Consider the following 13,026-nt stretch of genomic DNA (forward strand, 5'->3'; position numbering starts at 1 on the left):
TGTTAAAAGGTCATCTTTAACATCTCAATATACTGTACATCACACTATAAGGATAAGGCCTAACACAGTGTCCTGCAGCAAAATAGCGCTGCGGAAAATCCCCTGGCGGCAACACATCAGTTTTTCCTGCTATGCTTTTCGCAGAAACTCCAGAGGTTTCCTCTGAGGAGTTTCTGCTTCCATTATACCTATAGGGACACTGTAAGTGATTCTGTAGGTATAAGTGACACTGGGTTCACACCAGCACCCGATCTACGTTTTCAGATTTCTTTCTTCTGCAAAACTGGTTTTTTTTTTTAACCGGTCCTGCATGTCCGATTTAAAAAAAACTGATTTGCCGCAGAGAACACAAAACGCTCACCAGCGCTCACAGCCGGACGCTATTCATATTCAAACTCATTCAAATGAATGGGTTTGAAAAATGCCTGCAGGTTTCCGTCTCCTGTCCAGTTTCGGCCAGGAAACGGAAACCTGCAAAAAAGGAGACCCGAGGCACAGATGTGAATGAGCCCTGACATGCTGCGATTTCGAAAAACTGCAACAGTTACCTACACACTCATACATATACATTCATATATACTCGCATATATACAGTGGGGCAAAAAAGTATTTAGTCAGTCACCAATAGTACAAGTTCCACCACTTAAAAAGATGAGAGGCGTCTGTAATTTACATCATAGGTAGACCTAAACTATGAGAGACAAAATGAGAAAACAAATCCAGAAAATCCAGAAAACGCCTCTCATCTTTTTAAGTGGTGGAACTTGCACTATTGGTGACTGACTAAATACTTTTTTGCCTCACTGTATATATACTGTATATATTTTTTATATATTTTATATTACTTTTTTTTAATATAATTTTTATTATTTACTAGCAGTTACCCGCGACTTCGTCTGCTGGTTGGCAGTGGCGTTGAACCGCTTATATTTCTTGTTCTCCCATGTCTGCCCCCAGTTTCTTGGCCCCCAATCTCTGCCTCCAGTTTCTTGTCCCCCCATCTCTTCCCCCAGTTTCTTGTCCCCCCTATCTCTGCCTCCAGTTTCTTGTCCACCCATCTCTGCCCGCAGTTTCTTGTCCCCCCATCTCTGCCCCCAGTTTCTTGTCCCTCCCTTCATCTGCCCCCAGTTTCTTGTCCCCCCATCTCTACCCCCAGTTTCTTGTCCCTCCCTTCATCTGCCCCCAGTTTCTTGTCCCCTTATCTCTGCCAGTTTCTTGTCCCCCCTTTCATCGGCCCCCAGTTTCTTGTCCCCCCCATCTCTGCCCCCAGTTTCTTGTCCCCCCATCTCTGCCTCCAGTCCCCCCATCTCTGCCCCCAGTTTCTTGTCCCCCCTTCATCTGAACCCAGTTTCTTGTTCCCCCTCATCTCTGCCTCCAGTTTGTTGCCCCCCCCCATCTCTGCCCCCAGTTTGTTGTCCCCCCATCTCTGCCTCCAGGTGCTTGTCCCCCTTTCATCTGCCACCAGTTTCTTGTCCCCCCTTCATCTGCCCCCAGTTTCTTGTCCCCCATCTCTGCTCCCAGCCTCATGCCCCCCCCCCCCCCCATGGTCCCTAGTGTAGTTGGACTCACCTTGCCACGCTCCACCGCTGCTCTCTCCGCTCGCTTGCTGCACATCAGTGTCGGGCGGCTGGCTGCGTGTGGCGTATAGGAGGCAGAGCGAGGGTGTCAGGTTGCTATGACACCCTCGCTCTGCCTCCCTGGCCTGTCAGGCGTGCGCTTGTATTGCAGCCTAGGCAGGTAGACTGCAATCCAGGCGCCGGTATCATACAGTGCATTGCCGAATACCGGCGCCTGTATTGCAGGGTACCTGCCATACGCAGGTAGCCGCCAGACACCTATGTGCAGCAAGCGGAGAGAGAGTCGGGGGAGCGTGGCAAGGTGAGTCCAACTACACTGGGGCCAATGAAGGAGGGGAACATGAAGCTGGGGAATGTGGTTGCTCCCTTCCCCCACAGGACACCCCCTCCCCGGGACACCCCAATCCCCTATACCCACTTCACTTACCTGTGGTATGTCGGGTGCGGCAGCCTCCTCCACCCGAGAGCTGTGTAGGTGGGCTGGGACAGCTGCGGTGACGGGACCATGTGGGCTGCATGGGCCATAGCAAGGGGGGTGAAGTGAGGTGCAAGTGACTGTGAGGTGTGTTTGGGGAGGAGAAGTGGAACAATAGGGCATTGCGGGAGAAGGGTAAGGTTATTATGGAGCGTAAGGTGTTGGTACAGTGGAGTATAGAGGCCAGAGGTCCTGGTAGTGGAAGAATGGTACGTGAACTTACCAGTGTCGGGATGGTGGATGTATCCTGCAGAGGAAACAGCAGGGAGGTGATAGCGGCGTCGGGTAGTGTTGCGGCCTGGAGCCAGTCTTTCGGGTGCAGCGGCCTAAGTTGTAGGTGCAAAATGGTGGCGTGCTGGAAAGACGTTCTTTATGTGTGCAAAGTACGCATGCTCCTGTCAAGATAGTGTAGTAGTGTGGTGGGCGGTGCCGCGGATCCTACCAGCGGTGGGGGTTGGCAAAGATGGCTGATCCGGAGATTGACAGAGGTAGCCTCCTGCAGTATGATGAAGGTGAGGGTGAAAGTGGGAAAGTATAGGTGTGTGGGGTTAGGGGCTAGGCTGTAGAGGGTAATGTGAAGTTTAGGGGCTTGCTATGGTCCAAAGTGTGTGAGATTGCAGAGATGGTGATGTCAATTTGTTTTTTGTGGGGGTCCTGTGGAAAACGTATGTGGGTTATTGTGTTGAAAAGTAGCCTGTTGCGCAATCGGGTGTATTAACTATGTTTGTGGAAAATTTGAGCCAAATCGGTGGAGCGGGTATTGTGTGTTTGACCGCCAAACATCCGAACATCCAAACCCACAAACCCACAAAAATTTCACATTTATAATATTAACGGGATATATTATATATTTTATATATTTGACATATATGGTATATGAATGTATATAAATGTATATAAGCTAATATATACATTATACCTAATGTATATATGCTAATATATACATTTATATACATTCATATACTATATACTGTATGTCAAATATATACATGAATGTATGAATACTATATATACTCACATATATCCATACACTCACGTATTATTATAGCATACTGTATATACTCACAAATATATACAGTCCTCACACAGTATACAAGACACATACTTTAACCCTTAAGTACTATCATGGTGTCTATCATACTGATATGTGTGTGGTAGTGGTGTATGATAGACACCATGATTGGACTTAAGGGTTAAACAAATGTACACATGTACATATTAAATATTACATTTACCAAAAAAAGAAAAAAATATACTCACATTTGAAGCAGAAAGTGCAGCATCGCAGCAGACTTGTCTCTGTCCCCACACAGTGCGATGTAAGGGATAAGCGATGACTCACTGCTGGGAGGGGGAGGAAGCCCGGGCTGCACAGAGAGTTCTTCATAAGATGTCAGCGATAGCTTCTGCCCCTGGTGTCCTCAGTCCTCCTGATGTATGGAAAGTATACCACTGATAGGCAGCTCGTGTGTGTCAGGGCCCTGGGAAACTGCCGGCAGCCGGCCATCTTTAGTCATTGCAGCGCTGCTGGCAGCCTGGGGCCCCTGAGCTAATCGATCCGGCCCCTGCCACTATCAGTGCTCATTTTGTCAATGCAAATGCATTGGACAGGGGCCCGACCCAGCCTATGACATCCGGATCGAGCCCCTGGTCAATGCAATTGGGAAAATGAGGACTGATAGTCAGGGCTCGGGGCCTACTAGGGGATTCACCGGTTCCCCAGTGGGACAGTCTGACCCTGCCTGTAGAGTCGGTAAAGTCAGATGCTCTTACCATACGTACACACATGGAGCATCTACCGCACAGGTAAAAAACCCATTTTGGACCCCTGGAACCAAATAAGCCACTAGATCTCACAACATAATGGCTGTCCACCAAAAAATCACGTAAAATAGCGAGACCAGCTCCAAGTGATACTAGGTCTCTCAGGTAGATGTCTCGCAATTTCGGGGTCAGTCAAAAGTATAGACCAATGAGTCTGTAAGGGCCCTACATATATCCTACCATCTTGTATTGAATCATTTTTTTTCTAAATGAACCTGTTTGCTGCATATTTTGCATCCCTGTCTTTGACTGTTTGGGTCCATACCTTGGCTGCTACCAAGCTACCTCCACCACAATAATGGCACTGCTGACCATTATACCAGGTCTAACTACTGTCACATCAGCCACTTACTGCAATAACAGGACTAAATAATCTCACGTCACCCACTGACTGCTATACTAGGACAAAATAGTGTCATATCAGTCATTGATGCTAAACCAGGACTAAATACTGTCACGTAACCTGCTGACTGCTATAGCAGAACTAAATACTGTCACATTAGCCACTTACTGCTATACTAGGACTAAATACTGTCATGTCAGCCACTGACCGCTATACCAGGACTACATACCGTCACGTCAGCCACTTACTGCTATACTAGGACGAAATACTGTCATGTCAGCCACTTACTGCTAAATGCTGTGATTTGCCCGCAGCAGAAACGCCGCGGAAAATATCCCAGCGTTTTACAATCAGAGCAAAGTGGATTGTAGCAAATCCTATGCCCACATTACAGTAAAAACCACGCTGTGGACATGCTGAAATTTCCAAAAGCCAGCTGTTTCCCCATAGGTATAATTGAAAAGGAAAGTCCGCAGAGGAAACCTCTGTGAACTTTCTGTCTAAAATGCTGAGGAAAGAATCACTATGCTTTGCCGCCACGGTTTTACCAGCAGCACTTTTTTTGCGGCAGGATGCCACATAGGGCCTTAGCCTTAGGCTGAGGCCCCACATTGCGGAAAAGCAGCTTTTTTGTAGTAGCTTTTGTTGCATTTTTATAATTCAAAGCCAATAATGGCTACAAAAGAAATGGGAAATATATAGGAATTTCTTCTCCCTTCTGCTCAATCCACTCCTGACATTTGCTCAAAAAACTGGAGCAAAATCTGCAACAAAAAAAGCTTCTTTTCTGTAACATGAAACATAGCAATTATGGCTGCTGCAGAACTGTGCAAGCAAAGTGAATAAAATATCATAATTTAATCTCATGTACAACATTACCACATACAGGTATATTTAATAGAGGAAGAAAGTGCAGAGAAAATGCATCAAAAGCTCAATGAAAATCGTTGTAGAAAAAAACCAATGCGTTTTCACTGCTTTTTTTCCTTCCAGTGTTTTTTAGCAGTGTTTGAATGCCTTCACACGATGTTACGCTGCGCTCATTCTGAATGTAAAATTCGTTCAGAATGAGCGCGTAAAAAGCAGCTCCCATTGTTTTGAATGGGTGCTGGCATACGTGCGCTACCCACTCAAATCAATGGGAGCTGATTTTTACGCGCTCATTCTGAACAAATTTTACGTTCAGAATGAGCGCAGCGTAACATCGTCTGCAGGCTCCCTTTCACTGTTTTGGGCCTAATTGTTAAAGAGGTTGTCCAGGAATTACTGCAAGGATTTCAGGAAGGTGAAAAATAAAATCCACACTTACCTGTCCCTAGTCCTCCCACCCTTGGCCGGTCCAGCGTCGCCCCGATGCTCGTACCAGTGGCAGTCCTCGCCACATGTAATCGCTGAGGCCAATCAACCGCCTCAGCAGCCTAAGGCTGCTTACACACGGAGTTAACAGCGTATCACATTGAAAGCAATAAGTAAAAAATCCTCCATTGATTTCAATGGGTAGCGCACATAAGCTGGCACTCATTGAAGTCAATGGGATTCTGTTTTACTCCGCTCACTCTGAACGTGTTTACTTGTCAGAATGAGTGGAGTGTTAACTCCGTGTGAAAGCAGCCTAAGGGCCAGTTCACACGGAGTTTACGGGCGCGCATTCTGGCAGTATACACGTGTCAGAATGTGAGCGCTCAAAACAGATCTCATTCATTTCAACGCGCGTAATTTTTCACACGCAATTTTGCGGCCGTAAAATTACATAAACTCTGTGTGAACTGGCTCTACAGAAAGTAACTGGGATGTTACTCACATACATCACTTGTGATGTCCCGATTCCTTTCCTGATTGGTCTCAGCAGTCACCTTGGCACTTGACTAGTCTACACCCCCCCCCCCCCCTTCTAACTCCTGCCCTGTGTGTAGGGCTATATGACCTGAACCTGTCCAGCAGTTGATAACATTGTCATAGGGGACTCTCCAGTTTCCCACATCATGCACAGTTCTAATTGAGAGAGATGAATGTGTTGGGCACATGACAGTTATGCTACATGTCTTATCCTAAAGTAGTGGCAAATTTCAGTGAATTCTGGTTTCAAAGATTTCCTCCCTTTCCAGTCTCGTCTGGAAACTCCGCCTTCTTTCTTAACTGCAGCCTCTGGCAGTACTTACCCAGACCCTCCGCCTCCTCCTTATTTCCTTGTCATTAGGGAGAAGGAGCGTATGTACTGCTGGCAGTGGAATGTCGTCAGTCTGCTTTGTTTGGATTACCCGGGTCCCGTTTGATATTTATTATTTTTTATAGCCTGGACGAAAGTAATATTCAAAGCGTTTCGTGATAAGCCGAGCTAGGACGCTCTTCTTTATGGATCCTCAGGAACCATTGCAACACGTTCATGTGTTGTTACAAGGGGGAGCACCTTGGGGATTTACCCTTCAAGGGGGTCTAGAGCACGGCGGTCCTCTGATCATTTCTAAGGTATGGAACATACATGGTAGAGATCTCACAAATGTCATCCTTCCCCCTCCTAACTTATTAACAAGCTCCTTAACCTGTATTGTGCAATGCATCGTAACTTTTAACCAGTTTAATAAGTGTTTAGCTATTTTAGCATAGTTTAGCAAAATCAGTATTTTAGGTTTCAAACGTTATATACTTCTTTGTTAGATTCGCTGTTCTGTCCAATAAAATGCCAGTTCTGAATCTGAAATGCTGTTCTGTACGTAAAATATAACTTATTGCTGATTAAACTTCTCTTTAAGAAGACTTTGCGACTTTGAATTTTGCATGGTCAAAAAATGGACATATGTTCTTATTAAATGAACAAGAAAGAAACTATATTTGAACACATAACTGTTTATTTTTAACCTATTTAAATGACCCCTGGTTCGATTAATAAGTGCTTAGAAAACAATGCCCCTGGGAAACTTTCCTTTTGTTCAGATTTTGACGGGGGATGGGTACCTAGAACTGTAATCTCTGTTGTAGCCTGCAAAGTTTCATGTTACTGGTTTCACTATGAAAGACCATTATATATGTCTATTTTCTACTAACCCTAAATATTAATTTTATATTTTAAAGGCAATAATTTGAAATGTACAACAAGACAGTTTACAGAGGACAATTGTGCTTTAATATTTGTAATGTACATTTTATATAAATGCAAACTATCATAGAGACAGTTTTGGAAAGGCTAATTTCCATCATGCAGTTAAGATGTACCATAGCATTATGTTTTGTATAGATCTGAGCTATTAGACCGTTGCTTAAGGGTCCATTCACACGGAGTAAACGCACGTTCATTTTGGCACAATACACGTGTATAGAATACACGTGTAAAAAAAAATGTAATTGAAGTCAATGGGCGTCTTATTTTTTTTCACGTGTATTCTTTACATGTGTATTTTGCCAAAATGAGCGCGTTTGCTCCGTGTGAATGGTCCCTAAGGCTGGTCTTACACGACCGTAGTGGTTTTTGCGGTCCGCAATTTGCGGATCCGCAACACAAATTTCACTTTAAAAATTAATTCCGAAGGCATCCGCAAAGTGCATCCGCAAAACAAAACACACCACAAAACACACATGTTGATATCCCAATTGCGGATATACACTGATGTATGTTTAGTGTATATCCGCAAAAATGCACGCGCCCATAGACTTCTATTGGACGTGCCATGCCGTAAAAGCATGGCCATTACGGACATGCGGTATACTGTCCGGACCACAGTTGCGGCATGCCACACCACTGACAAAATCTACGATCGTGTAAGAGGCCTCATAGAAAATTATGGGACCGTAAATGGTCTGCAATTTTGAACCCGTAATTGCGGACCATTTGCGGTGCAAAACTACGGTCGTGTAAGACCAGCCTAAGAGAAATGAAGGTTTGTTTGTTTTTTGCCTGCACAGTGATGGTTGTATTCACCAGCTGTGAAACAGGGCAACACTCAGTTGCACTTCCTGCACAGTAAGGCTTGGTTCACACTAGCGCTTGTATTCCGTCCGCATGGAGACGCCCCCGGACGGAATGCAATCACAATTGCAAGCGATGTGCTTGCAAAGCACATGGAGCCCATAGAATATAATGGGCTCCGTGTGCTTGCCGCGCACTGCCCGCACGAATGAATTGTGCAGGCAGTTAGTGGCAAGCACGCGGAGCCCATTATAGTCTATGGGCTCCGTGTGCTTAACTGCACAGCACTTGCATTAGCGTTGGTATTACGTCCAGGGGGGGTCTCCATGCGGACTCCTTGCGGACGGAATACAAGTGCTAGTGTGAACCAACCTTAAAGTCCCTTCAGCATGAAGGTGGGTGGGAGGTTTGGCAATTGGATACCCTGTGATCAACAAATTATGGCATGTCCTAACATACTGGACTGTGCCAGATTGGTAAGGCCACTTTCACGTCAGTGTATGTAAGCAACGTTGCTGATTTTGCAAACCAAAAATGGTTTAAAAAAAGAATAGGAAATATAAAGGAAAAAAATATATACTTCTAGTATTTTCTAAAACTTTCTACTAATTTCGGCTTTAAAAAACAAAAAAAAAACAAAACGTAAAATCTGCAAGAAAAAACACAGCTTTTCTATAATGTCACCTCAGCCGTAGTCAGTATTTTGTAAGCCAAAACAAGAGAGCCCACAACATAGTATATTTTTCCACAATGTGTGCATTATATTAACCCTTAGGAGACGCAGACATTTTTCATTTTTGTGTTTTCATTTTTTACTCCTTACATTCCAAAAGCCATAAGTTTCTCATTTTTCTGTCTACATAATCCAATGAGGGCTTGATTTTTGCATGACAAGTTGTACTTCAAAATGGTACCATTTGCTATTTTGTACAATGTACTGGAAAGTTGGAAAAAAATTCAGAATGACGTGGAATTGAGAAAAAAAAAACACAGAACTGCCGTTATCTTATAGGTTTTGTTTTGGTAAAAATGCTATGTTAGCTTTATTCTGCAGTTCAGTACAATCACGATGATGCCAAATTTAGGGTATGTTCACACAGAGGAAAATGGATACCCTGCGGGTAGCCACGGAATGAGTCAGCCTCGGAATCCATGGCAAGCTAGGACATGTCGCTTCTTTTTTCTGCTACTAGCTATGGAGCTGTGTAAGGGTCAATTCACACAGAGGAAAATGGTGTGAAATTTCAGTGCTGAAAAAAAAAAAAGCCTCCCATTGATTTCAATGGGTTTCTTTTTCTGCTATATTTTATTTTTTTTTTTTCAGTGCTGAAATTCTACACCAAATTCCTCACCGTTTTCCTCTGTTTGAATGGACCCTAAGGTGGCGTCTTCTTTTTTTTTTTTTTTTTTTTTGCAGAACAATATGTAGTTTTTATCGATACCACGATGGGGAATGTTTGTTGTTTTGATCACTTTGTATTCTATTTTTTTTAGGGAGATAATATGGTGAAAAAACACCAAATCGGCCATTTTGAGTCTTTTTCCTGTTACGCCGTTTACCGTATGGGAGAAATGTTTATATTTTAATAGTTTGGGCTTTTTCAGACTTGGGGATGCCTAATGTGTTTATATTCACATTTGTATATTTATTCATTTATATTATCCATAATCTAGGGAAAGAAGGGTGATTTAAACTTTAAGGTTTTTTTTATATTTGGAAAAACTTTTTCTTTTAAATTGTTTTTTAGCCTCTCCCTAGGGGGCTTGAACATGTGATCTTTAGATTACTTGTGCCATATACTACTGTATCGCAGTCTATGGCAGATTTCCTATGTAACTATTGAAGCCTGCTGCAGGCAGGGTTTAGTAGTTACAATACTATGGCAGCGCTGAAAGCCTTCAGAGGCCTCCAGGCTGCCATAGTAATGGGACACCTTCCTCAATCACGCCGTGTGGGGCAGTCCGTGACAGAGAAGAAAAGAGAAACTGAATGTAACCACTCAGATGCTGTGGTCGTATTTGACCACGGCCTCTGAGTGGTTAAATGACAATGATCAGAGTCTTCTCTGGTCACGGGCAATGCTGCTGGGCCACTGCTGTGCAGACCCGGCAGCTAGTTTGGCCGCTCTGTTTAATCTCTGACATTTTTTACCATTTGGGCCTGTGGATTTGTCGTGACCTTTCTTCTGAATCACGGTAAGGCAAGTGGTTTATTTAGATACGTTGATGAAGACCACCGTGTCTTGGTATATTATTGACCTGTGTTGTTGAGTCTATTACTGACATTCCACGTGTTTGGCCTTGGTTTTTGGGAGAATTTTTATGTTGAGAGTACGTATTCTATTATGTATATATTAAACGTTACGTTTTAGATTGCTGACCTTTATTTTTGGATTTTCTGTATATGCTATTGGTCTTAGTAAATTATTACATTGTTAGCCATTTTGGATCATTCCCTGCATTTCTGCAACAACTATTAATGCCAATAAAATCCTTTGCATAACACCAGACTCCAGGCTGTGTTCAGAGCAGTCCTGCCCACACTTCGTTTTACTCACGTTACTTCGAAAAGTGCCTGACCAAACACTCTAGTGTTTTAAATACGTACAATAAAAGGAACTTCGATAATCATTATATTTCTGACATTTGGTGTTTATTATTTCATGAGACCAAACAAAATACACAACAGACCTATAGAAAAGAATACATCCACAAAAGCAATGTGAGGGAATGTCTCACAACAAAAATACAGATAACCTGCATACAATTGATAGTTGAATATCAAACAATCTGGGTAAAAATAACCATATGAATACCTTAAAAATATGGACTGTAGATATAACATGAAGATCAGTGGCGTAACTAGGAATGGCGGAGCCCTGTGGCGAACTTTTGACATCTCGCCCCCCCGACCGACACCGAAGGCCTCAAACGACCGACACCCCCCCACGCATTCCTGCGCGCTCTATTATGCCCCATAGTGGCCCGTGTACTCAGTATTATCCACATAGTGGCCCTTGTACACAGTATTATCCCCATAGTGGCCCCTGCACACAGTATTATCCCCATAGTGGTCAGTATACACAGTATTATCCCCATAGTGGCCCCTGTACACAGTATTGTCCAGGGTCCATCTGTGTGATGATACAAGTGGTCTCTCCACCTCTAGAACCAAGTTGTAGAGCTGTCCAGATGTAGGGTGACCTCTTCTCCTGGTCTTAGTTGTTGTGCTGGCAGGACTGTTCCTGGAGCTCTGCCCTGTGTCTGCAGGTGCTAGACTCTGCTCTCCCAACCATGCGGTCCCCTCATCTATTTCCTGCTATTCCTTGACCCACAATCCCCTTCTCCCCCATCCCCTGCAGCTCCTCCTGTAGGTGGCAGGGGCATAGAGAAGCAGGCAGGGACAAAGAAAGCTATGTGCTCCTTGACCCCTCATGGATTTATGGATTATGATGGACTTTGATGAATTCTTATGGACCTTTTTATGGACTTTTACACCGGTATGGATTAAAAACTCTCTTTATTGCTATATGTTTTTGGTGGAGCTATATGTGCCCCGACCATGGACTTTAATGGACTGTAATCTCTTGCCTTATGGATATCATGCGCTGGCTGCAGAAGTGCCATGTGTCTAAGGACTGTTTCTGTTTCTAATCTTTTAACCTTTTAATCTTACTGTACTGTATTATACCTTTTTTTTTTTTAACCGTATAAGCTTGTAACCGCCAGGGTATATCTTTATATATATTTATTTCTGGCTGACTGGTATCGACCATCTTGGGTTAATAAAACGTTAAAACTTTAGAAGGCTCCTCTCGTATTATCCTATAAGGCCTGGTCCTCTCTCTGGTTTTGTGAGACTGGACGATATAGATAAGAAGGTGATCGCGGTTTCGCCCGTGGCAAAGCCAGGTAGTCCAGCGGCTGCAGACGGGTGGCTAAGGTGGAGGCCGAATCCTTGCACCTTGGAGGCTGGAGCCTGGGGCGAAACGGCACGATCTGTCACACCTGGTTACAGTCTATTTACCTAACCAGTCCCTGTCTGCCTATTGGAAATCTATTTTACCCAAGATTCAGGCTTTTGCTACTGGTATTTGATTATAGGTGGTGACTTCAAATGCCTTGTTGACAACTTAATCGACTCCTCCAATCCGTGCAGGAAATCCCCTATTTTGTCAGCCTCTCTCCTAGAGATGGGTTTGTATATCTGGAGGTGTCAGCACGGCAGTGAACGAGACTACACATTTTTCCCCCTCCTCCTCTTCTTATTCTAGGATTGACTTTTTTTCTGACTGACAGAGTAGGCCTAATGCAAATTGTCTCATCCCATATTGGTCTTATCACCTGGACGGACCACGCCCCAGTATCTCTGGTCTTGCCGGAGAAGTTTACCTCCGCCCCACCATCCCAATGGAGGCTTAATGATTATAACTTTGATCACCCCTCTTATAGTGAGCGCCTTCATAGGAACCTTGCGGATTTCTTTACTATTAACGCTCTGTCCACCTCGAATCCTTTTACTTTATGGAATGCCCATAAGGCATTCATGCGAGGGCTCCTGATTCAAGCTTGTTCTAGGGCTAAGAAGCAACGTACCAAAGAGATTGACTCCCTGATCCGTTCCATAGCGACCCTATCCGCTATTAATAAATCTAACCCCTCTCCTGCTGCACGTCAGCAGGTGGCCTTTAAAAAGTTCCAGTGTCAGGCTTACTTCCATAGCGCTTTTCTGGCAAAGAAAATTAAACAATCCTTCTCCAAGTCCCGTATTGCCTATCTGCTTAACGCTAGTGGGGAGAAAGTCATGGATCCTAGGATTATTGCCGAAGAGTTCTGTTCTTATTATGACTCCTTATATAATTTAAAGGGCAACACCGGAACCTATCAGTCCTCCACAGCGGACATT

At 44.0% G+C, this 13,026-nt stretch overlaps 1 protein-coding gene across 2 annotated transcripts in view; it reads left to right on the forward strand.

Annotated features, from left to right (window-relative positions):
• The first annotated feature begins 6,419 nt into the window (after window positions 1-6,419).
• The window catches only part of SHROOM4 (shroom family member 4), a 170,043-nt gene continuing 163,436 nt past the window's right edge, over window positions 6,420-13,026 (forward strand). For both annotated transcript variants that reach the window (XM_075259351.1, XM_075259352.1), the window contains exon 1: window positions 6,420-6,685. In XM_075259351.1, coding sequence (XP_075115452.1) covers window positions 6,572-6,685 — 114 coding nt within the window. In that variant the 5' untranslated portion in view covers window positions 6,420-6,571. The remainder of the gene's footprint in view (window positions 6,686-13,026) is intronic.

This window comes from Leptodactylus fuscus, chromosome 11 (genome assembly GCF_031893055.1).
Source record: "Leptodactylus fuscus isolate aLepFus1 chromosome 11, aLepFus1.hap2, whole genome shotgun sequence".
In the NCBI taxonomy this organism is placed as follows: domain Eukaryota; kingdom Metazoa; phylum Chordata; class Amphibia; order Anura; family Leptodactylidae; genus Leptodactylus; species Leptodactylus fuscus.